This window comes from Sinocyclocheilus rhinocerous, unplaced genomic scaffold, assembly GCF_001515625.1.
Source record: "Sinocyclocheilus rhinocerous isolate Xijiao unplaced genomic scaffold, SAMN03320098_v1.1 scaffold938, whole genome shotgun sequence".
Lineage (NCBI taxonomy): Eukaryota > Metazoa > Chordata > Actinopteri > Cypriniformes > Cyprinidae > Sinocyclocheilus > Sinocyclocheilus rhinocerous.
This window is the reverse complement of record NW_015665007.1, coordinates 1,106,747-1,133,695: the sequence shown is the minus strand read 5'-3', so window position 1 is coordinate 1,133,695 and position 26,949 is coordinate 1,106,747. Positions and strand designations below refer to the sequence as shown.

Below are 26,949 nucleotides of genomic sequence, written 5' to 3'. Positions count from 1 at the left end.
AAGCATGTGTGGATTTCTAAAGAGTTTTCCAAAGAGTTCCCATTATTATTCCCCTCATCTTTCTGAGAACCAAACAGCAATACAAAATGATCCTGCATTTACCAGATTACCAGTTAACTAATCTAATCTAATGTCATACTATATAATAAATCTAATCTAAATAAGAGATTCCTTGAAGCCTAGTTGGCAAATGTGTTCAATTATATTACCAAATATTTAGGATTGGGGGATCTAAAGTGAAATTTTCAGAATTGGTTATTGAAAATTGCATATTGATCAACATCTAATCTGAATAATGAGTGACACATCCCCCCATGTTGATTATTGTCCAACTCGTCACATTTTACTCGTCACAGATCTATGGCTAAATGCAAATCCCCAATAGAATTATTCAATTAATTGTTCAATTAACATCTTCTATAAGGAATATAAAGAGTGAGAATTAAATGACAATATTATAATATGACCAGATCTCATCAATACTGAGTACTAGATTATGAGAGAGATTGCTTTACTCACCTTAGTGTGTGCTGTAGTGTGAAATGTGGCTGTGGGACTGAATGAGCATCTAGACATGGTCTCTCCCACAGGGTTTCCCCTTTTCAAGCTCTCATTTTCTAGCCCTGGACCATGTCTGTCTCTCTCTCTCTCTCTCTCTCTCTCTCTCTGTGTGTGTTTTTCTCTGTCTTCCTCAGTTTCTTTCGGTGGTAGTGGCTGTGGTTGGAAACATAAGAGAAGGTGGATGGCCAGAACATCACCGTACTTGACAGAAATGAGGTCTGAAGTTGCTGAAAGTGATTGGACTTATGCTTGGGCTTCACTGAGTAAATATATAAAATACTCTTCTGCCTATTTATTGTTACAGATACAGAGATTTCAGCGGCAACACAACAAAGATGAAGTGAAAATAAAAGGTCATTGATATGTGGCTTCTATTTAAACACATATGTCAGTCCTAAAAGCAGCCACTTTCTCTTCAGCTCTACCAGACATGTAAAAAAGAGGAAAGGGTGGTTTGCCCAAGTTGATATTAGGGGTTATGATGTGTTTGCGTGATGTGGTGTTTCATCCAGGAGAGGAGGTAGTAGTTACGTGTTTATACTGATAAGCAGGCAGTTGTTGTTTTTTTCACTCTGATCCACAGCATTTCTTCTTTTCTTCTCTTGGATGTGTTAAAACCTTTGGGACATCCCCCATTCAGTCGCTTGTACTTTCCTATGAAGACATGCATACCACATACTCCTACACAAAAGCCCACACAAAGACAAACACTCTTGTACTGTCCCTGTCTCTTGAGTGATTGTGACTGCAGTGAATAACCATGATGTTATCAATATATAAACAAAACACATTCCTTAAAATATATATGGAGGAATCCTTCAGATGAAACCAAAACGATCAGTGTACAAAAACAGCACTGCCACTAATAGGATTTTTAATAGGATGTTTGAAGCTGTTAAGGGTCATTCACACCGAGGATGATAAGTATAACTATAAAGTTTTAATAATCACTCTAATTCTATGAGAACAGTGAAGTCCACACCACATCTATAACAGTGATGACATAGAGGAATAATATCATTTGAATCACTTTCAGAAGCTAATGAACAATAAAAACATTAACAGCCAATCAGAATCCACCTAATTTTAAAGAGCTTGAACATCAGGTTAGGCGCCATAATTGAATTTAACATGGAAGAAAACAAGTCTATGAGGGATAGATTTACAGTCGTTACACGGTCTTTATCTAGATCATGTCATTTGAGCAACTTTTATAGACATTTCATCAGCTGAACACTTGGTATCTTGTTAAACTACAATCTATTCAACACACAAAATGTATCCCTCACTCGGGTTTTCATTCCTGTCAAAATGAAATGCCGCTTCCTCTACTAAGGTCTTTTAAAGGGGCAGATGTTGTAACTGCAGTGTGCTTATGGTAAACAGAATGTTATCAACCGTTGGTGTGGACGCGCTAATATAGTTATCGTTATAGTCATCTTTACAGTTATCATTCTTGGCATGAACAGGCCTTTTTTGTTATATTTGTGGTGTGGACTTCACCATTCCTGTAGAATTTGAATTAATTATTAAAATTTGATAGTTATCAATATCAGGCATTGTGTACTACAACGATTGCTGGCTCTTTGATGAATAGCTTTGTTCCTCTTTTGTAAGTGAAAGTGTCTGCTAAATGCATAGATGTAAATGTAAATCAATATTATTATATTTCCCATCTGGTAACACTTTACAATAACAGCACGTGAATAATCGAACACCTCAGTTTAGGTTTAATAACACCTTAATTAAATATTACATTACTATGAACTAATCATGAGTTAAGGCATGTATTCATCAAGATCTAACCTTAACTACAACATGGGTCATATGAATTCATGTGTGAAAACTTACCCAAAGTGTTAATTAATACATTAACTAACAAATATGTTGTAACGTAGTCAAGGAGGTCATTATTCACAGATGTATTAATATGATCTAATATGAATTAAGGTTAGTTCTTGAGTAGTACATGTCTTAACTTATCATTAGTTCATATTAAAGTATATTCAATTTCGGTGTTAGTACGTGATTATTCATGTGCTGTTATTGTAAAGTGTTCCCTATCATCCTTTGTGTGAACGGGCCTTTAACTCTTTATTTATTATTCATTATTTATGTACATTGTAGACTTCATATATGAACATACAAGAGTCATGGCATGTTTTGTTAGTAGCATTTTCATTTACCAGAGGTGTAATGTATTTGAGGAAATGTAATTCATTACTGTACTTGAGTATCTTTTTGGATATTCTGTTTTACTGAGTATCAAAGATATTAGCAACTTTTACTTTCTACTTCACTACATTTTTGTATATGCCGCTGTACTCTTTACTCCACTACATTTGTAATGAGTATTGCAATTACACATTACATTTAGTTTATTTATGCAGTTTATTTATGGTACAAAAGAAGTGATATCACCAACTACAGGGCACTGAAAGTACTATATCTTGTGCGTTTTGCCCTTACTCACCCAAACTTGTCAACAAGGCTACTTTACGTGAATGCGAGTTCCTTAGCAAGTATTTGTGAATCACAGGTGTTTTATATATGAGATGAGGACATGACTGCAGCCGGCAATGAGGCCGAAACAAGCACATCCAGTGCAAGAAGGCTTTGACTTTTTAATTCTACTAAACATTATTTTATTTTTCCATTATACTGAAGAGACCTTTTTGAAGGATATTGTTTTTTTTGTGTTTTTTTTTGCAATTTTGAGGTGTTCAGTTTTATTTTGGTTTTAGAAAATAAACGTGATTGCTCTCCTCACAAATCCACTCTTTCTGGTTTTTGTTACATGTTCTCTGTGCCTTGTCTTGGACTTTTATGTCACTTCCTCCCGTTGTATTTGTAGTAGTATTTGTGAATCACAGGTGTTTTATATATGAGATGAGGACATGACTGCAGCCGGCAATGAGGCCGAAACAAGCACATCCAGTGCAAGAAGGCTTTGACTTTTTAATTCTACTAAACATTATTTTATTTTTCCATTATACTGAAGAGACCTTTTTGAAGGATATTGTTTTTTTTGTGTTTTTTTTTGCAATTTTGAGGTGTTCAGTTTTATTTTGGTTTTAGAAAATAAACGTGATTGCTCTCCTCACAAATCCACTCTTTCTGGTTTTTGTTACATGTTCTCTGTGCCTTGTCTTGGACTTTTATGTCACTTCCTCCCGTTGTATTTGTAGTAAGTTTGTAGTCCGTTTGTTCATTGGTTCCCCTTGATTAGTCTCCCCAGGAGTGTCTTGTTATCTTATGTCAGATACGACTGACTGACCAATATTGACTAGCCTACAACTTGGATAAGATTCCTAAAAGTTTCACACCTACAGCACACATTACAGACATTGATGCACAAACGCGGATATGTTCTACAGTATAAAGAATAAATAAACCAGTATTTAACTCCTTATAAACTCCTTTATTTCGCTTAAGCAATTTTAAATATAATATGCATGCACAATAAACTATTGTAAAATTTATTTACATCACTCGACAGAAAGGTTTTCGCAGGTTTTAATAAAATGTAAATTAATAACAGCCATAATAAGCAAATTTCCAGTACGCGCCTTGCACAGTATCGTCAACTCACTCATCAGAATCTTCGGTAATCCTCGGCAAACTTCGCCACGGCTCATTCGGTTCTGGTTGAGTCCTCGGTAATCCTCAGCAAACTTCGACAGTTGGGACCGGCTCAATCGGTTCTTTTTGAGTTGGACGTGCTACTTCGGCTGTGCGTCCTGCGTCATCAACCCGGAACTAAAGTTCGATTCAGTTCGATTGGTGAACCGGCTCGACCGGTTACTTAGTAAAATAGGCCTACTTAAGTACAAGTACAGTTAAAATCAGATACTCTTAAGGCTTTTACTCAAGTAGTTTTGTAATTGGTGACTTGTAACTTGTAGTGTAGTAATTTTCACTGTAAGGTATCTGTACTTTTGCAAGAATTGTTTTCAGGTATGCCTACTCTTTACACCTCTGTCATTTACTGAACTGAAAGCGTAGCACAATACCGATTATACGTAGAACCACATATGTGTCATATACTGTATTTAGCACAGATACAAAAGAGAAAAATTTTGTGTAACCAGGATTCCTCATCTTAATGAGAGGGAAACTCAAGCAGATGTTTGCTGGAGATAAGATCAGATGTTGAGATAAGAATAGAAGGTCAATAGCCAATTGTAGGTGGAGACTCTTCAGTGGGAAACTCTCATACTTGCTCTTGGTACTTTTTTCTAGCTTGGTCTTTCTAGCATGATTCGCGAGAGTCTCTCTGTTTTCATTTGTTGGGGAGGGGGGAAAGACCGCTTTATATTTAGAGGTGTGTGTTTACAACAGCTGAAGGAGTCAGAAAGAAAGAGGGAAAGAGACATAAAGGAGGAGAGATTGAGATCAGACTTTGGGAGCATCATATTCTCTTCAGTATTCCATCTGTGGAAGAAAAACCGGTGAGGTGACATTCTGTATGAGGTTAGCCACAATGGTTATGGAATGCCCTGTGATTTCCCCACTGCTGTGTTGTGCACCTGGTATAAACAGATCACCATAGATCCAAACCAAGATAAAACTGGATATGAAAGTAAAACTGTCCAATTGACATTAGTAGACTACTGTTGCTTACATCGGCAGCTAGCCGCTGAAATGGAACCCCAAAAATTGACTGATTTGTTGCATGCACTTTTAAATATAAAAGTTCTTTATTGGCATATATGGTTCCACGAAGAACCATCCATTAACATCCATGGAACCTTTACATTGCATAAAAAAACTTCTTTATGATATAAAAATGTTCTTCACACTTATAAAAAAATGGTTCTTTTAAAAACTGTTCATTGAAAGGAACCCAAAATGGTTCTTCTATGGCATAACTGTGAAATCCCCATTTGGAATCTTTATTTTTTAAGAGTGTGGACCTGCAATGTAAATTATACAGTGTAAATCAGGAGGTCGCATAATTAAGATCCTTTTGGAACAGTCTTTTGATGCCTTAGTATAAGCAAGCATGTGAAAAGATCAGGCTCTTTTTTAGCATTAACTTCTCTAAAAATGTGCATAACGTGGAATAATAAGTCATGTAAAACCTATAAATATCAAGGAATTTTACAATGTCCCAAGCCTGGAAAAGGCTTTACTGGGACAGGTTTTCTAAAAAAACGTCATGGAAAAAATCTATATGTTTGCATATTAACATACATTTTTGTAGGTTTATTCTTGTGTACAGTAAAACTTGTCTGCAAGTATTAATGAAAAAAAAAAATCTGGAAAGGTCATAGAAATGTGATTCAAAATGTGCGGGAACAATAGGAATGACTACTGGAATTATTTGCATACTGTTTACTACACTTTTACCAGGCGCCGGTTTGTTTGTTTGTGGACTAACTCATTTACATTTTCAGGGTACATGATTTATGGAATAAGCAGTCACTTGTGTCACAATTTCTAACTAATTTTTTTACGCCATCCATCTGCCGCTGAAACGGACTTCTTTATTGTTGGATCCTATAACTGGTGAGACTATTTAAACATGTTAAACAACAATAAACTAAGAAGGCTGTGCATTGAATATTAGTATACAATTAATAGTAATACAACATTTGTAATAAATAATTAATTCATAATGTATTTTATTCTATTACATTAAATATCAAATATTTTTTAAATGCAGTCTGTCCCATGATAAGATCAGATCATTGTGCTAGAAGCAGAAGTCTTACATGTGAATTCTCATTTATCACACTGCAGCACGGTTGATGTAGATCTGGACTGTGGAGATTTCTGTATCTGCTGGTGACCTGTGGGAGTGAGAAATTGCTTCATAAGTGTCAACTCACATTGTAATTTTTGCTAGAAAAAGAAAGGCGCCATGTTTACACGTATAGTATCTTTGCATTTAAGCAGTTTATATAGTTTATACAGTTTATAGTTTTTTAACATGTTCTTCACACTAAGACATTTTTTTTTATTTTTTACAGAACTGTTTACTGGAAGGTTCTTTGGGAAACCAAAAAATGGTTCTTCTGTGACATCACTGCAAAAAACCTCTTTTGGTATTTTTAAGAGTGTATTTAAAAGAAACTTTCACTAAGCAGTGCCTTATCAGATGCCAGTGGCGGACGGCATTATCTACACTATGCATGGTCAAGTTTTTTTTATGCACCATACATTGATATATATCGCGCTTGAACGAATCTTCTCATCAATTGACGCCTCTGCACTGTTCCACAGGGCCACTTCCGCTTCTCATGCTCCCAATTTGGCCCACCTTCGTTCATCTTTTTCCATTTTCCGTTGCCCCCTCACTGTACTTATATGTCAATAATTAATAGGCTGCATCACTGTTTTTTTTTTCTTTGCATAGCAGTCAGTGTTGTTGATCAGAAATATTTAGTGGACGTTATCCACTTTTAATTGCTAAGTGAATTTACAGACGGTTATTTCATATAAAGATCACAAAATGAAAACATTTTGTTGCCTTTGGTCAATCATCTTTATTGATCTCAGTGTTGACATTACAATGCTAAGTGTCCAAACTATGACCTCATATTTCGTTCAAACGTATGTACAGATTTTGTTATGTGGGTATTAAAGAACTAATGACTATTGAGAGCAGAAAAATCTTTCCAACCATGAAATAAATGCATAACATAAATGGAAATTGTGGTCTTTGACTGTTCCACAGACCACTGCTGAAAGGGAAATCAAGCCTATCATTAAATGGCACACTAATAGACTACACATTTACTGTAGGCTATCTATATGCATTGTAGTATATGGATGTTAATTAAAACCGAAGGTGAATTATTTTTGCGTAATCAAAGGCAAACTGAAGAAATACGAAAGGTGAAATCCATTAAGAGTTTTGTGTTTTAAATGCTACATCTCATGATAGCATAGTCCAGCTCTAGGCCTTGTGTGTGCTGTCTGTGTAAACAAGTGTAAAAATGCTATTTTATTATTCCACAAATATTTATTATTATTACTTTTAATATTGAAGTAATTAATACCTCACATGCTAAACTGCTAATTTATTCATTTCAAACATGCAGTTCTTTACAGCGGATTTTCTGAGAACGCCGTGACGTCATCGCACACTTCCTTGAGCTTGTAGCGCAACACCGGCTAGCATGATAGCGCGATGCTTTTAGCTTCGCTACATCAGTGTATTAACTAGTCGGTTTTACACAAACAAGCACAAATTACAGCCATACTGTTAGTAAACTCAGAAAGTATTGCGTATATGCAAAACAGCGAATTTCAACCAGGAATAACCGCGACTCGAGGTAGGACAAACATAGGAGAGCTAACATGTTCGCACAGCTCGAGCGCACTTTAATTCGTCTCTTTACTACTAATTGTTTAGTTTATCAATGACAATGAGGCGAAATGCGTGAATAAGTAATGTATTTTTAATAAATGGACATATGCTATCTTAAAAACGGTACATAAACGCTTGTTTGATGGTTATTTAGCAGCAAGTGACTGTTAGCAGGTTGTTTGTAGCAGGTGTCCTGGACTTTTTCTGTTTTTGTAGTTTAGAGTTAAATAGCTTTTACTATCTGAAAGCATATGTTTCTAGAATATGCTTCTAGTAAATTAAGAAACTTCTGGAAAGGTGGGGTGTACATGACAGCTGGGTATCAATTGTGGCCTGTGTGTGATGTAACACGGTTTTCCTTCGCTGTGACGTAGTTTATTATAGGATTTTATGTGTTCAGTGGTAGGCAGCAGATTATTATTATTATTTATTTTTACTTTCTGCCTGGTTATCATTGCTTTCTAGCGTAATACAGACAGTATGGAAGAACAACCAAACAATAACATAGAGGTGACTGTGAAAACTCTGGACTCCCTGAGCAGGAGTTACACAGTTCAGGCACAGGTAAGCTGGATTTTTTTTCTTAGTATGCACATTGTCACATGTCCTTTATAATGATGAGTTAGCATTCTGCATTTAACCACAATTTAAGGTGAAGAAGTAGTCATGTGACCACAGGTAAAGACAGAAATCCACTGTCTGCCAGTTGTCTTTTGAATTGACAGCTTCTCCTTTCGCTGTAGATGACTGTGAAAGAGTTCAAGGAGCACATATCACCCTCTGTTGGAATTCCTGTTGACAAACAAAGACTCATTTACCAGGGCAGAGTACTTCAAGATGAGAAAACCCTAACAGAGTACAGTGAGTTGATTTGCATAAAAACAGCAGTTTACAAATCCTTCGAGGGAACTCCATTGACGTTGTACATACGATTCCATAGAAAGCAAATTCAGTTGAAAAAGTGTAGCAAAACTACACATTTATTTATACATTTCAGCATGTGCTTTTGAATAATATCCCCTTTGCAGTCTTGTGACTTTTCTGTACTTGTCCCTGTTCATCCATCTCTGTCTAGACGTGGACGGAAAAGTAATTCACCTGGTAGAGCGGGCCCCACCGCAGACCAACCAACAGGGCTCCGACTCGGGTGGCGTTCCAGGGTCCTCTGGGGCGACACAGGGAGGAAATCAGAACCCAAACTCAACCAGTAGCTCTCAAGGGACCCCTCTTGGGCCTACGCATGACCGCAACGCCAACAGCTATGTTATGCTGGGTACTTTTAATGTTCCGGTTAACATTATGGATCCTCAGCAAGTTCAGGTGGAGATTTTTTTATACTCCGTACCACTTGTATAGCTTGATATTGGTACTTTTTGCTTAATGTATTCTTTTTTCTTAGATGTCCATTCAGCAGATGATGACAGGCCTGGGCGTGGAGATTTTTTTATACTCCGTACCACTTGTATAGCTTGATATTAGTACTTTTTGCTTAATGTATTCTTTTTTCTTAGATGTCCATTCAGCAGATGATGACAGGCCTGGGAGACAGTGCAAGAAATCCACGTGTCAGTACCAGCACGGGGGTGAGGACCATTGTGAACTAAAGAGAGCTCTTTTGTAGTGGGGGAAATTGCATGCAAAAAAAAAAGCAAATTCATGTTTTTATTCAACAAGGATGCGTTAAATTGATCAAAAGTGAGGGTAAAAACATTTAGAGTGTTAAAGAGAGTTCTATTTCAGAGAAATGTTGTTCTTTTGAATTTTATGTTCTTCAGATATTCCTGAAAAAATAAATGCATCAAGGTTTCCACAAAAATATTAAGCAGCAGAACAGTTTTCAATGTTGGTAATAATGAGAAATGTTTCTTGAGCACCAAACCAGCATATTAGAATGATTTCTGAAGGATCATGTGACACTGAAGACTGGAGTAATGATACTGAAAATTCAGATTTGCTATCAGAGAAATAAATAAAATGTTAAATGTTTAAATTGTAATATTTCATAATATTGCTGTTTTTTTATTAAAAATAAAAAAACAGCCAACCTTGGCTAGCATAAGAGACTTGCATAGAACAAGCATATATATATGTGTGTATATATATATATATATATGTGTGTGTATGTATATCTCTATATATACACTGAACAAAATTATAAACGCAACACTTTTGTTTTTGCCCCCATTTTTCATGAGCTGAACTCAAAGATCTAAGACTTTTTCTATGTACACAAAAGGCCTATTTCTCTCAAATATTGTTCACAAATCTGTCTACGTCTGTGTTAGTGAGCACTTCTCCTTTGCCGAGATAATCCATCCACCTCACAGGTGTGGCATATCAAGAAGCTGATTAGACAGCATGATTATTGCACAGGTGTGCCTTAGGCTGACCACAATAAAAGGCCACTCTAAATCGTACTCGAGTGATATTGCTCATATATATATATATATATATATAGAGATATATATATTATACATATACACACATACACATTTTTGTTCAATTTGTTACATTTGAAAATAAAAACAAGAAAAATATTTTTGTTTTATTCTTAAAGACAAATGTAACATTTAAACGGATACAAAAAAAATTACATATATACAATAATTTCCATACAATAATTACATATAATTCTTTCTTCCAGACCAGTGGCTCTGTGAATGTTCAGATTGATTTGGACCAGTCATTGCAAAGTGAGCCCAGACTGCGGCTGCTATTGGCTGAGAACTTGCTGAGAGACACCAATGCTGTGATCCAGAGACTGGAGGTTAGCAATATTGCTGAGAATTACTTGGCTTATTGCTTACAGTGGTATCAGGAAGAAATAAATGCGCATATACATTTTTTATTGATTATCCCTTATCTCTGCGTTCTTTCATAGGGGCAGCTCGAGGATGGCTCAGCATCCCAGGAGGACTCTGCACCTCCACCCACCTCCTCCACTTCCACTCCATCTCCTACTGTACAGCCCATGGACACTTCTCCTCCTCCGTCAAGTACCCCACCATCCTCTTCCTCCTCCACCCAGACTGAGGGTGCTCCACCCCCTCCTGCAGGCCTCAGGTAGGACCGGTTATAATTATAATTGAATTATTTGCTTAATATAATAAATCTTAATTAATTAATGTATTATTTTTCTATTTTTCCAATGTAGTTTCAGGGAATAATTAATCCAAAAATAAACACAAAATGAGAATTGATTGTTTTATAGTTGAACAGTGGTGTTGTATGTAAAAGAGATGCATAATGATTCTTTAAAAATCCTCTTTTTGTGTTCCATGGGGAAAGAAAAACATCACATGGGTTTGGAATGGCTTGAGTATGTTGACAAAAATATTAATTTTTGGATTTATTGTTCCTTAAGTAGTTTTGTTTTGCTAAGCCTTTTTTGCTCCTATCGAGCCATGCTTTTAATTAAATTGAAGTTAATGGAATTTATGAGTCAAAAATATAAGTCAAGTTAAAATAAGGACTAACCATCTTACATAGAGCAGTCATAATCTCACTCTGTCATGATTTTATTTAAACACATTGGGGCATTTTAGTTTTTTTTTTTTTTTTTTAAATGGGTCCATGAATGTCCAATTGAACCATTTAGTGTTGATTTACTCCAAAAAGCTGATAAAGGTTCGTAGTTGCTCAAACTTCTTCCTCTTACCCTGGCTTTGGTATTGTGAGTAGAAAATCAGGTGGTTTCTAAAGTATGTTTTTGGGAGCATTACAGCCTGGTAATTATGATACATACAATTTGACAGTATAACAATATTTTTCTGGTCTCACCTCTATGATAATTGAATAAGAAACATCCAGATAAAAAAAATTAAATGTACAATTCTATTTTTGGTTATATCTTTATTGTTTCTTAAACTATGACTGTACTAAAGTGAATTGCCACATGAAAGATAGATTCTGTTTTTTTCTGAAGAATGACTAACAAATTTAACAAAGTTTCTGTCTTTAAGTTTCATAAACACCTGACAACAATGTTCCTTTTGTCTCATTTTACCTTTTGGTTGGGCCCAATAATGAAATTTGTGGGAAATGTACAGACATTTTAAAATCAACCGCCTACAATGTGAGGTGAAACAGAGGGAGTTCTTTAAACCAGGAGATTGAGTTTCACTATTGAAGGAGTAGGCATGATTTCAGTTCAGTCTACCTTAGACATTGTTGACATTTGACATCAGGTCAAGAAATGTAAATTTGCCACTTTGATTAACCTCACTGCGTAAAACTGTATATAATTCTATTTATGTATATTAAACAATTTACATAATGAATAATTATATCTACAGTGCCATCTGAAAATTTGGGGTCACTAAGAGTTTTTTTTTTAATGTTTTTGAAAGAAGTCTCCTATGTTCGCCAAGGCTGCATTTATTTAAACAGAAATACAGTGAAAACATTAATATTGTGAAATATTATTACAATTTAAAAATAACCGTTTTCTATTTTAATATATTTTAAAATTTAATTTATTAATGGTGATGCAAAGCTGAATTTTCAGTAGCCATTACAGCAGTCTTCAGTGTCACATGATCCTTCAGAAACCATTCTAATATGCTGATTTAGTGCTCAAGAAACATTTCTTTTTATTATCAATTTTGACAACAGTTTTAGGATTCTTTTATGAATAGAATATTCAAAAGAAAAGCGTTTATTTTAAATAGAATTTTTTTGTAACAACATGACAATGATGAATACTGACCCCGAACGTTTGAACGGTAAAATATATATAATATTATAAATTATAAGATATTATAAGCTAGCTTACTCTTAAATAACTCTGCAGTATCTTTGAATAAGTTTTAAGTAACCTAAAATTCCATAAAAGTCTCTTTTATCTGTTGTTTTATCCCTGATGGTAGTTTTATTTATTAACTGGTTCTCTAATTTTCATGTTTCCTCCCTTGGTAAACAATGATTTTATTGTCCATTTGAGACATTGACTCCAAAGCATGTGATCAATGTGGTGTTATCAAAAAACCAGAGCGGATGATAATACAGTACTTGAAATTAATTTGCTGTGTATCCAAAAAAAGGGAAGGTCCTGTGTGGCCAAAACAGTTTGTTGTACTGTAGATTTTAAATACACTGAGCACTTTATTTTTTGCACTTTGTAACAATAAAAGAATATTGCTAGCATCTTGCCATGAAATCCTTTTTTGGATACAGAGCAAATTAATTTTAAGGATTGAATTTTTTACTCTTTTTGGAAGAATTTATGACTTGAAATCATGTCACATGTGGATTGAAAAGAGTGCAGGACCTAGTGTTGCTTTCGTCAATGAAAATTATGACTAAATATCGTCGTCAACGAACCTTTATCACGTGACGAAAACGAGACGAGATGCAACGTAAATGCTGGTCATGTGACGATGACTATAATTAAATGTATAATGCAATATTGTTGACAAATAAAACCGAGACTAAATGTGGTTTACAAAATAAAAACTGTGCTAAAATGTCTCTTCATTTTCGTTGACCAAAATGAGACGAAACGAAATGTTATAACGTTATTTCGTCTCGTTTAGTCGCGTTATTATTATTATTTTGCAGTATTTCTGTTTCTGGTGTCTCACTTCACGGGCTGCATCAGGTCGCACTGCGCAGACGCAGGCGACGTCACTTCCTCAAGCCCCACTCGCGGCATTATTTAGACCAGTGTTTCCCAACCAGGGTGCCATGTAAAAAATCTTTTTTAATATTTTTAAATTGCTAAAATGTTCAAAAAAGACTAGACTAAAACTACAATTAAAACAGGCCGCCAAAGACAACACTAGCAGGACCCTCAATTTTTTTTGTTGTTGATATAATACAATACATACAATAACACTCCACACAGATGATGAGTCACATTTTCTTGGTTTCATGTGCATTTAATCTGTGTAGATGCTTAAAACCATCAGTGGGAGTCCATGAGCCACTGAAAAGCGAAGCTCCCACTACTCCTGTATCCTAGTCGGTTTTAAAAGTCAGACAAACCACCATTCTTACCACTAGTGACTTGCTTTTCAAGTGTCAAACTAAAGGTTATGTTTAGTGTAAGCCATCTTGTTTTGTTGACTAAGCAGAGTCTGTTCTGTTTGATTTATTCACCACTTAACCATACTCTACTTCACCTGCTCTTACACAGTAATCTATGAACCGAGTAGCAGTTTGTGTATACCTATGTTTTCCTTTCGCTATCATGTGTGTATTAAAGTGATGCCCTGACGTTCAGTGTTTAATGCAAATTGCATTTGGAAACATTGATTTATGATGATCCTGTTGCTGTCTTCCCATCAGCCATCCAAGCCCAGCTGAAATGGTAGAGATGTTAACAGAGCTGAGGAGAGTGGAGGAGAGACTCCAGCCCTTCATTCAGAGAGCTCACCTCATTCTAGAGGCGGCCACAACTGCAGACTACAACAACAATGTAAGAAGCCCACACGTCATAAATGTTTTTTTCTCATCATAAATGTAGAGCTCAGGCGCCATAATTACATTGATGTGAATGCAAATTTATTTTGGAAGTGAGGCCATGGTAAGTCATTCAGCCAAAAATACATCTTTTCACATTTTCAGTAGGCAGAACAGGAAAAATTAGTTGAAATAATTAGATTAGCGACACTATCTTATATCAGTATTTTAGTGATTCATTGTTTCAAGTGATACTGCATAAACAGCTCAGATCCTGTAGCTTAGAATTAATACTTCTATTCAGCAAGGGGCGCGATAAATTGATCGAAAGTGACAGTAAAGACATTTTATAATTTTAAAAAAGATGTATATTTCTCATTCATTAAAGAATCCTGAACATCCAAATCCAAAACAATATTAAGCAGCACATCTGTTTTTAAAAAACAGTAAAATATCTTACCGACCCCAAACTGATGGTATTGTATATGGTAAAAATATGGCATAACTTTAAAAGTTTTGCAATTATATAGTAGTTATAATTGGCATTTGTGCATCATTTCATTAAATAGGTTCAATATTTATATCTGTTTTTTTCTTTTTGAACAACAGACCCAAGAGAGGGATGAGGACCAACGCATTCTCAACCTCGTGGGGGAGGCCCTCCGTCTCTTGGGAAATGCCCTGGTTGCCCTGAGTGACTTACGGTGTAACCTCCTGAGCAACCCTCCTCGACACCTGCATGTTATCCGCCCCATGTCCCACTACACCTCCTCTGTGCTTACTCCAGGGGGTGTGCATCACCTTCCAGCACAGGTAAGGATGTGGTCTGTGAGTCTCATGCAGTGGGAAACATGCACTGCATAACCCTGAAAGTGAAAGTTTGTAGAGCTCTTCATAGATGAGTACTGAGGTGTTTTTGGTAGAAGTAAATTTTCCAGAGTTGCCAGAAATACTGAGACGACAGGGACTATAATGGTAATTTGTTGAAGTAGGCCAAATTAAAACAAGTCAATTAACTTTTAACATTCTGCAGTTGAATCTTGGAAGTACTGTGACCATGTCAGCCAATGGCAGACCAGCAGCTGATGGTCAGCCTCAGTCTACTGGCCAATCAGATCAGCAAGGCCAGGGACCAACGCCTGCCAGTCAGACTGGTCCAGCCAATCAGCAGAGCGGACAGCCAGGGCCTAGAGTCATCCGGATCAGTCATCAAACCTTGGAGCCTGTAGTGATGATGCAGATGAACATTGATGGTGGGTTTCTTTTGTATGTGTGTGCAAGGGTTGTAACCATTTTTCCTATTTGAATTTAAATTAATTGTTTAATATGTTACAGACTCTGGCAATGCTGCACAGACAAATGGTCAACAGAATGCTGCTGGCACTGGACAACCTGGTTAGTCTTTAAATAGTCTGAAATACAGTCATGGTTACTATCTATATTTATTTACTTATATATATATATATATATATATATGTATGTAGAAACAAAGTAAAATAATTAAAAAATAATATAAATTATATATTATAATTATAAAAATGATAATAACATGTTAATATTTTGTGTGATTTGCACCAAAATGAGCGTGTTTATATGATACACATGTTTGCATGTTGCAGGTGCCCCCCCTACTGTTCAGATTCCAGGTCTACCTCCAGAATTCATGCAAGCCATTGTGCATCAAGTCTCTCAGCAAGCCATGGCCATGGCAAACGCTGCCTCTACTGGCCAGCAGGGGCAACAGACCACCCCTCCTGCAGCAAACGTGGGCACTGGCTCCACTCCACCCCCCATGCCCCCTTACCCACCTCAGGCCAGAGTGGTTTTCACCAGACCCTCCTTTACTCACAGGATGGCCAGCCCCACTTTCACCCCGAGGGGGGCCACTATCAACCTCAGAGCAGCTGTTCCACCGATGATGGGCCAACAGCCGGGACAGGTGAATGAAATTCCCATGATATTTCTGGAATATAGAGGTGTAAATTCCAGACAGGAATGAATGTGTTTCACCACATGAATGTATGTATTGTGAAATGAATTTTGAAGTGGTTTTGATTAAATTTTTTTAATGAACTCTGTACATGCCAAGCCTTCATATTTCCTCTAAAATCTCCATTAAAAGATTCCGGTATTGTATTCTTCGGTATTGTATTCTTATTTCAAATTAGTGTCTATCACATCTAATAATATTAGAGAGGATCTGCAAGGAGGAATGGCAGAGGATCCCCAAATCCATGTGTGAAAAACTTGTTGCATCTTTCCCAAAGACTCATGGCTGTATTAGATCAAATGGGTGCTTCTACTAAATACTGAGCATTTTTCAGTTTTTCTTTTTTAATAAATCTGCAAAGATGTCAACAATTCTGTGTTTTTCAATCAATATGGGGTGCTGTGTGTACATTAATGAGGAAAAAAAATTAACTTAAATGATTTTAGCAAATGGCTGCAATATAACAAAGAGTGAAAAATTTAAGGGGGTCTGAATACTTTCCGTACCCACTGTATATATATATATATAATTAACTGTAGTAGTAAATATTTTAATATTAAAACAGAACGTGTTTGTAATGAGTTCCATAAGCTTTACCTTTATCATAAAGGTGGAATATCAGTATTGCTTTGTCCTGTTGGGACGCTTCAACAAGATTTAATTTTGTGCTTAATTTCCTCAATATTCTCATGCAATGCGCTGCACTGGAAGTTGCGGTTCCCTAAATTCCGAAGCAGTCGTGCATTATGATAAATTTTTATAGAAGTCTTAGCTCATTGGGTGTTGGTTTTATGCAGATATGTGTGTTTCCCCTCAGGCTGGACACTTCCCTCCCGCTGCTCTGAATCAGATGATTGGTGGACTGGTCGGCCAGCTTCTGTCAGGAGCTGCAGAGCAGATGGGTACAGTTGGATAAAACTTGAATTTGTAGTAATACATACACTGCTTTGTTTAAAATTGATAACATATAATGACTTCTGAGTATTTTATTTGATAACTGACATGTGGATCAGCTCAAATGAGGTCAGAATATGCCTGATATTCTCTTAAGACTAAAAAATGTTTTATGCAATACTGATGTAAAATGCCTCTGGTTAGGGTATAGTATAATATATTTTTCTGTTCTCTGCATCCACAGCCAGCCAAACCACAACATCCTCCTCACAATCATTCACCTTCTCCTCATCCACTTCCACAAGCACTCCATCCACCACCACAAGTGGCTCTGGGTCCACACAGTCTAATGGTACCAGTACCAGCACTCCTCAACCTGGATCTCCACCGCCACCTCCTCAGGAGAATCCTTTAGGGGGAAACCTGGAGCAGTTGTTGGGGTCTCTACTGGGAGGAGCTGTTGCCGCAGGCGGCCAGGGCCCTTCAATAACGGTCACCATGCCTGGGGTCCCTACCTTCATCCAGGGGGTCACAGACTTCATGCAGGTGAATAGCCTCCTTTGGCTTTATAGACTTTTTTCCAGATTTTATTATTACAATACATTTTCAAACATTAAAACTATTGAGCTTTTATTTTGGTGGTTTGTCAGTAAATAAATATATGTATCGCATGCTGCAGAGTAAAGCATGCAGTGTTCGTTTACACATTTACAGCTCATGATTTATTATTTTAGTGGTCAGAGCAGTTTGAGAGTATGTTTGGTTTTACCACATCAGTTCACAGTAAAAGCTGAAACACTGTATCATGAGCTGCAAGCATGAAAACCATCTGTGCCTTACTCTGAATCATGCAGCGCATATATTTATTTGCTGACAAACTGCCAGAATAAAAGCTTGATTGCACATAAGCCATATAGTGTTACGATTTTATTTGGAGATATTGTGCAGTCCTACCAAAAATGACAAAAGCTTATATGAACCGATTATCTTGAGCAACACATTCTGAGGCTTTTTACCATTTTTGGATCTCGACAGCTCCTGTTCACTTCACAGGCTAGAACACTAGGTTTCTGCCATTTTCACTGGTTTTTGTAATGCATGGTGTGTATAAAACAGTTTTATGCATCTCTGTCATCAGGCTTCCCAACCACTTTTCTCTCAGCCTCCTGCGGGACAGCCTCCAACCTCGACCCCCACCGCTCCCACTGCCCCACCAAACGCAGCCAGCACTCCTGGGGCCGCTACAGCCAATGAAGGTCTGAACCCTGAGCTCTTCACTGGGATAGTGCAGGGCGTCCTGTCCACCATGATGGGCTCTCTGGGTACTCCTCAAAACGAAACCGAGAGCATCGCTCAGTTCATCCAGAGGCTCTCCCAAACTAGTAACATCTTCACCCCTGGTACTGGAGATGCTATGGGTGAGCTCTTTGGGGTTAATGAGTTTTCTTTTAGTTAATTTCCTTTTTTTTCCCAGCAGAATGAGGAAAACTAAAGAACCTGTATACATGTTTAGGTTTCTTCGGTGATCTTTTGGCTTTGGTCTGTCAGAACTTCTCCATGGTGGACATGGTGTTGTTGCTCCACGGGCAGCACCACCCACTGGGTCGTATCCAGCCCCAACTCGCTCAGTTCTTCACTGAGCATTTCCTGCAAGGCCGTGAGCCCACAGAGGCCAACATCACCGTAAGTTGTTCTTTAGTAATGTCAGAGTGCCCTGATTCCCAATGCTGGTCCTGAAAAACTGCCCGCCTTGTATGCCTCCCTAATCAAACACACACACCTGATTAGACTAATCAGATAATTAGTAGAGACTCCAAAACCTGAAATGGGTTTTGTTACATAAGGGAAACATCTAAAATGTTGAGTAGCAGCAATCTAAAATATTTACAATGACCTCCAAATAAAAATAAGCCCCAAAAAGCATAACAACTGCGTTGGAGTGTCCTTAACAGCTTGAATATCCCGTGGTTTAATTTCACTCAATTTCTTGTCCAAAATTTTTTTTTAAAGCCATTTTGCTTCTGCTGTTTTTCTTCCTCTGACCTCAACCCATGCCTTGCTCTCTCATTGGCTGTAGCTCGTTGTGACACCTGACACCATGTGATGTTGAGTCGGCCGACTGGTCTGGATATTTGCTAGATATTTGGTGAGGCGTCGGTTGAGACATCAGCGAGCCTGTTTGATGCATCTTTGAGTAGTTCACACATAAAGATTGCCGAGCGCTGATCACACACTGATTTTCCCCGATCACAGCCCGACCCGTCGGCGAGCTCGTTGACTTTTAAACCGGGCTTAAATCAGGCTTAAAATCCTGTAGTGTGAACTTGACTTTACTAACCCTGACAGGATAATACAACTTCAACACTAACACAGATGAATATAACTGCAGTAAAGCGCAAAGAAGGATATTTACATTATTTAATGCAGCATACAAGATGTTATCGCTGGCAGCAGTCAAAGAATGTACACAGAGCTTTGTGCATTATCTTTCAGCTTGCACGCAGTCCACAGAATTGTTGCAGGGAAAAAATGAACACAAATAGCCATATTAAACTTTTTCTGGTAGTTTGCGATCCCTGCATTGAAGACATGTCAGAACTATTTGAAAACAGTTTCTGGAAGTTCTCTCACACATCCCATTTCTTACTTTACACATAAGTTTCTGAGGTGTTTATGCAGTTGCTCGATTTTACATCTTTGTCCTCTCCTGTATAGTCCATCTTTCCATCTCTTACTTCATCTTATTTTTTCTTTCTGTTTTTTTAGGCAGCTGCTGATGACTTAATTGCTGAACTTGAGGAATACATCACAGAAAGTTTTGTAAGAATCCCTGGATCATTTCTCGACTCTTTAAAAACTAACTATACAAAAGTGTCTGTGACACTGTCGATTACTACACAAAAGAATTCCACTGATCCCTCGGTTTGTAACAAGCACTGTAAAATTTAAAGTGAAAGTCTCAGGAATGTGTTGTGCCTAGACTTCCATTGTGAGTGGATTTTACAATATATGTAAAATCCAAATACAATATATGATTTTATATGATATGAAGTCAAAGTATGCCAAAGATTTTCTTTGCCACAGTGGAACTAATGCAAATTTGAGGTTTATGGTTCCTGTCCATCCCATCTAGTCAACCAACGCAGTCCGTGATGGGGTGGATATCACCCAGACGAACCGGGCTTTTCTCAGACAGCAACTTGCAGGCATCGCCACCCACATTCTGCATTGCACCGGTATGTCTAGACGAGTAGCATCGTGACATGAGATCAGTCTCTATTTAGATTCATAAACACAACATGTATTCACCAAATATTTGTCATTATTAGATAATTATTTAGTAATTATTATTATTAGATTAATAATTATTATTAATGTGTGTTTTATTTCTTCAGATCAAACGTTTGGACCTCGGCTCCTGCAGCTGTGTAACCGGGCTCTCTTTGAGTGTCTGGCCCTCAACCTCTACTGTCTGAACGGAGAACAAAGTGCCCTTACTGCCGTCATCAATCACCGCATTGTTAGTACCCAAAACAACTGACGTCAGACTCCTACACCCCATTTCGTCTTGGTTATTCTTTTATTGTTCATCCTATACCTGCTCACAGTAAATAAAATTGCTGCGGAGACATTTCCATGTTGGTGGGGGCTTGCAGGGTTTCGCAGTCATGGAAAACCTGAAAATATTAGGGGATATTAAAATAGTTATTAAAATGTTAAGAGATATTAAAATTTAATGTACATATTTAAAAAAAAAAAAAAAAAAGGGATTTACTCATATCATTTCTGTGAGGAAAGTGTATATATATATATATCAAGTATTCAAGTATTCTCAATGAATCCCTAACGTGAATTTACATGTCTCCTCTCTATTAGAGGACAATGTCAGCTGAGGTTAACCCTAGCCTGGTGAACTGGTTAACCAGTATGATGACCATGAGGCTGCAAGTGATACTGGAGCACATCCCCATCACAGAGGAACAGATCACTCATTACATCATCCGCACACAGGTTTGATTCCACACATTTTGCACAGAATTAATTAATTTATTTTAAGATTCCACCAGTTATGAAGGTTGGTTAGTGTGTAGTGCTGGGTGTTTGCATAGTCAAGATGGTCTTAGTTAACATACTGTGAACAGTGTTTAGTTTGAACATGGCCTGTTCATTCTATTTAGCCATTAAGATTCTGTTCTAGGTAATGCAACCTTTATATAAAAAAAAATTTTTTGTATTTTTTTTTCATATGTATTTTTTCTCAGAGTGAAGAATCAGTAGAGAGGCCCATACAGGATCCTGAGCCTCAGAACGTGGAGGTAAATAAACATAAAAGGGTTTGATGGTGATATATGGATTTACAGTGAAATGCAGTTGCTTTGGGCATTGAAGACTGGACATGTACATACTTGGCTTTAGATGTTTAACAGTCTGTTCTCATGTACTGTATGGTCTCGTATATAACATCTCCCATACATGGTTCAGATGGGGGACAATCTCTCTCCAACACCTGCTACTACAGCAGAAGAAGCTCTGGCCTCCTCCCAGGAAGCAGGAGCAGTGGGAGGTCCAGCTAGGGAAGGAGAGGGAGCTGTCGGAGGAGAGGAAACCGGAAGAGATGCTGAAGCCTGGGCAGCAGTGTTGCCTCCTGTCAGTTGATTTTCTTTCGTTCACTGCATAAACAATGTGTCCACCAAAACATTTCTACAGATTTAGTACTTTACATTAAATTTAACAACATTTTTGGAAAATATGACCTACTCGAGGCATCTGGTGGTATCACTTTTTACCGGTCAGATCATGGAACATGTGAGATTGAATGTTTTTCTGAGTGTGGTTTGATGTGCTGTGTTGTTTGTAGGAGTGGGTTCCTATTATCAGACAAGATCAGATCAGTCAGAGGAAGATCAAGGCCCAGCCTCCTCTCTCTGATGCATATCTGCTTGGGATGCCGGCAAAGCGCAGGAAGGTAAATGTTCAGTTTCATGCAGTTACATGTTAACATTGAGATAATATACACAAATTGCTAATGTCTTTGTATTCATTCAGACTGGTTTGCCTCTCCTGAAATATCACAGTAAACAACATTTTTTCTTATTGTGTGTCTCCTAGATGGTAAAGAGTGATGGGCCCAAACTGTCACTCTCTGAGGCAGTGAGTCAAGCCGCCAAGTCAGCTGGTGTAACACCCATCTCAGCTCCCAACGCCCTACAAGAGGATTTAGAAAAACCAGAACTTCAAGAAGCATATGGTGAACAGGTACCTTGTGTTAAAAGATGTTTTCATATTATGCCTTGAAATAGATATAATAATATGCAAACATATGTGCTCAAGTTTCTAAATCTGTATTTTTGTTCATTAAGCAACTAGCTGAAATAGATTTTTTTATTTTGATATTTTTTATTTTATTTTAGTAACAATTTTTTTATATTCGTTTTTTTAATATATAGTTTAATTATAAGCTTGATTTGTAGTTCTTAATATAACAATTTTTCAGTATTAGTTACCCATAAACATTTAATACACACAAAACATTTCCAGAAACATACATGCCACCTGTAGAAATTTGTATTTTGTTATATTATATATTGCATTTATTAAATAGCATTTAAAAATATATATATTATTTAACAAGTGTTATGTTGTTTTTTTTATCAGCTGAAAAACGACATCAAGAAACGAGTAAAGGAGGACCCAGATTACAATTCCAGACGGTTTCCTAACACAAATCATGTATTTTCTCCAGACTCATAACTTTTGTACCTGCCAGCTTACATGTGTTCACCTCAGACCTGTTCCTTTTTATGGGGCATGTGTTTTATTTGCACAGTTATGTGTTGTCAGATGACTTTACACCCCACATTTCTGTCGATACCTTTTAATTGATGTGCTGTTGTATGTGTTGGTCATGTGTGGCTGGAGGTGCTGAGTGCGATCTGCATACTGAACATCTGATTAGTGTCTTTTCCTGGTCAATATAGGCACATGTATGTTAAGAGTCTGTCTTTGATCGTGTGTGGCTGGAGGTGCAGTTTGCTATCTACACACTGAACATCTGATAAGTGTCTTTTCCTGGAGTCAGGCACCTGTGTGTTAAGAGTCTGTCTTTAAGCCACCTGCCAGCATGCTGCATCAGAACTGTTGTGTTTTTATGATTCAGTCTGATTAATAACAGTATTGTAACTGAATCCAGAGGAAAGACATGATGAGAACAGATAATGTAGAAAGCTACATTATTGCAGTGATGCTGTTGTTTAAAGCTGTATTGCATATATAATGTTTTGGCTTGCCTTTCACCTCTCCCATGGCTCTGCTATGGATTTATCAATGATACATTGCAAAAAATAATAAAAACTATGTAATTTGGAACCATGAATGTGAAATGCCTGAAATTAAACAATTTTGCACCGGTTTAGTGCATATTATGCCTTTTTTGTGTGTGTGTGTGTGTGCGCGTGTGTGTCAAATCACAGTGCATTTTGTATGAGGTTAAAATGCACTACAAATTAAGACATTCAGATTTTAACTTTATCATCATAGAATAAAATATACCAAAACAAAACTATTTTTAGAATGTTTTATAAAAGTCTGAATTTCCACACCTTTGGAATGTTTATGGACACTTAAAGGAATAGTTCAGCAAAAAAGTGAAAATTTCCTGAAAATGTACTCACCCTCAAGTCATCGAAAACGTAGATTGTTGTTCATCAGAACAGATTTTAAGGAACTTTGCGTTACATCACTTGTTTACCAATGGATCCTCTTATTTAAAGTCTTACATTATGGATATTGCAGTTTATTGCTGTGTCCACATCTGCTGTCCTCATGCCTCCTGCGGCGGGACTATGGCATGTTCACGCAAGTGATCAGGAACCTTCGGCATCTTTCTCCTGTTGTTTGTCAGAGTCAGTAGAAAGGTCTATTTACTGTCCTAAGTTATTATAACTGACTAAATGTCTTAAGAACTGTTTCTTAGGTGCATGTGCAATTATTGTTTTTGGTTCAGTGAACAAGTATGAAAAAAAAAAATATATATATATATATATATTGTTTAAACCCTTTCCAATAAAGATCTGTAAAGCTTATTGGATTATACAAAATTATCTTTAGAATACAGTTTCCTGAAAAAGGGACGTTTCTTTTGCTGCATTTATAAGGAATTTATCTGTGACAAAAGAAATTACTTTCTGACTATACATATCTTTGTTTTCTGGACGAGTAGACACAACAACATACCTCTTCTGCTTGACATCTGTTCATCCTTGTTACGACCCTATGGTTTGTGTTTTGTTATAGACCTTATGTAGCTCCAGCCCTTTTCAGTGCTGTGCTTGTCATTTTCTGTCTTCCGTTTTGTATTTCCACAAGGTGAAGGTAAGGTCATGCGAATTTATGAATGGACCGCTTGTTTTAAAATCGTCCTGGTCTACTGACATTTATGACATCTGCTTTGTCATCTGATTTGGCTGATGATGTCCTGATTGGTGCACAGTATTTTAAAAAGCACGTCATCACCTCCACTGGAGAAAGTTCGATTTTTTTTATAGTGCAGACAGAGATTGTATGTGTTAAGAGTAATAGAGACTGTATTGCTTGTTTGAGTTGAAAATAGTTTGTATCTGAGGAGCCTTGTTGGTGTATTTGACCCCTTTGTCTGTTTTATGACACTGATTTTGGATTGCCCTCTCAATTTGTTTGCTTGGGCTAGGCACAGTGTTGGTCCTCTCTATATCCAAAGTAAGCAAACTGTGGTATTTAGCTGTGAAAGAGATGTCCCCCAGGTGGCTTTCTGTGTGTGTGATCCGAGAAGGAGCGAAACACGGACAAGTGGCTTTGGGTGTGCACTTAAACAGACAAATATTGCTAAATTGCACATATAAGAAAGACCAGTTATATTAGAGAAAAATTATGTAATCATGTCATCTTTGTCGTGGGGATTCTCTCTTTAGTGGAACTTGTCATTTTCTGTCTTCCGTTTTGTATTTCCACAAGGTGAAGGTAAGGTCATGCGAATTTATGAATGGACCGCTTGTTTTAAAATCGTCCTGGTCTACTGACATTTATGACATCTGCTTTGTCATCTGATTTGGCTGATGATGTCCTGATTGGTGCACAGTATTTTAAAAAGCACGTCATCACCTCCACTGGAGAAAGTTCGATTTTTTTTATAGTGCAGACAGAGATTGTATGTGTTAAGAGTAATAGAGACTGTATTGCTTGTTTGAGTTGAAAATAGTTTGTATCTGAGGAGCCTTGTTGGTGTATTTGACCCCTTTGTCTGTTTTATGACACTGATTTTGGATTGCCCTCTCAATTTGTTTGCTTGGGCTAGGCACAGTGTTGGTCCTCTCTATATCCAAAGTAAGCAAACTGTGGTATTTAGCTGTGAAAGAGATGTCCCCCAGGTGGCTTTCTGTGTGTGTGATCCGAGAAGGAGCGAAACACGGACAAGTGGCTTTGGGTGTGCACTTAAACAGACAAATATTGCTAAATTGCACATATAAGAAAGACCAGTTATATTAGAGAAAAATTATGTAATCATGTCATCTTTGTCGTGGGGATTCTCTCTTTAGTGGAACACTAAAGATCTTAGTCCCAAGTGATGGTGTTCAAAAGGGGCGAGACGTCATCCAACTAGGCAAGATGTTGCCAGAGATGCACTAAAAGAGTATAATATTTTGTGACGAGACACCCCAGGTTATCTTAAGTCAGGTGTGTAGAGAAATGTCTACCACAGAGGGTTTTGTGAACACAATGACAGACCCCCTGACAAAGTTTTGCTAAGGGCCCCCAGAAGTCTAGAACCGGCACTGTTGAACCCAACTGCTGGGTCAAAACAACCCAATAGCTGGGTTTGTCCCTTTTTAACCCAGCATTTTTTAGAGTGTATGGGCCATCAGGTTAGTACACTGTGTTTTCTTTCCTTTTAATAGGTTAAGACAGAGGGTTAAAAACTAGACTGTACTGTTTATTTTGTCCTGGTTGGCTCCCAAATTCAAATCCCCAAATTACAACAAACTCATTTGCAATTTGTTATCTATGAAAGTCCTTTCATGTTGCACCCTTTTCCCTAGACAGGGAGTAACAATCTTTTGTGTTCAGTCTCAGATGCTGTTTCTTGTTCCTTACAAAAATGCAGCTTTTCTCTTCACAAAATGTTAACTGATACGGTGCCCGGGAGCTGCATGTTCGGTTCACTTAGTTTTGTTGTGGCCACAAGATATTAATTTGAGGGAAGGTCATATGAACTCGTGGGAACGTGATATTATGTCGTGGCCACGAGATCATTTTGTCGAGGTAATGACATCCTTATGTCGTGGCCTCGAGATGCTATGTTGAGGGAACGACATCCATTTCTCGTTAACAAACCTGCGTGACCATAGCAACCCGGGATTATCAAAAATGGATAAAACATTTTTATTAACATTAAACATGTAATATTTGTATATGATTATTATTATTATTATTACATTAACTTACTGTATTAGGGCTATATTTTTATATTGATTGTTATATATGCTTATTTCCCCTTTCAATTTGTGTGTCGCTTTACCTAGCTAATGTTTTGTATAATTATGCTAGCATTTACTAGCCTACCATATATTTTGCAAATAAACGCCTGACAATTATGCCAATAAAGTTTTGACTTTATGATTGTATTTATGCCCATCTGATGATAAATGAGTGTGTTGTGTTTTCATTTACAAATGAAACTACGTGAATGATTAATTCCTCAACTAAACACTATAGTATTTATAATTATGGTCTATTAATTAGCCGAAATAAA

The 26,949-nt window shown here is 37.1% G+C and overlaps 1 protein-coding gene across 1 annotated transcript; it reads left to right on the top strand.

Moving 5' to 3' along the window:
• Positions 1–7,636: 7,636 nt before the first annotated feature.
• On the top strand, positions 7,637–23,531 carry LOC107730853 (large proline-rich protein BAG6-like). The gene is made up of 25 exons (XM_016541795.1): positions 7,637–7,844; positions 8,345–8,443; positions 8,623–8,740; positions 8,955–9,199; positions 9,391–9,462; positions 10,524–10,646; positions 10,761–10,942; positions 14,168–14,297; positions 14,891–15,094; positions 15,315–15,534; positions 15,617–15,676; positions 15,901–16,220; positions 17,089–17,173; positions 17,410–17,711; positions 18,304–18,583; positions 18,679–18,848; positions 19,932–19,985; positions 20,299–20,401; positions 20,561–20,685; positions 21,042–21,176; positions 21,428–21,481; positions 21,648–21,812; positions 22,024–22,131; positions 22,275–22,421; positions 22,821–23,531. Exons 2-25 carry the CDS (start codon positions 8,360–8,362, stop codon positions 22,914–22,916), a joined length of 3,582 nt encoding a protein of 1,193 aa, XP_016397281.1. The 5' UTR covers positions 7,637–7,844; positions 8,345–8,359; the 3' UTR covers positions 22,917–23,531.
• Positions 23,532–26,949: the final 3,418 nt, after the last annotated feature.

Coding starts and splice junctions, on each gene's coding strand:
- LOC107730853 (XM_016541795.1), top strand. CDS start 8,360: ATGGAAGAACAACCAAACAATAACATAGAGGTGACTGTGAAAACTCTG. Junction 21,482..21,647: donor CTGAGCCTCAGAACGTGGAG/GTAAATAAACAT, acceptor TACATGGTTCAG/ATGGGGGACAATCTCTCTCC. Junction 22,422..22,820: donor AAGAAGCATATGGTGAACAG/GTACCTTGTGTT, acceptor TTTTTTTATCAG/CTGAAAAACGACATCAAGAA.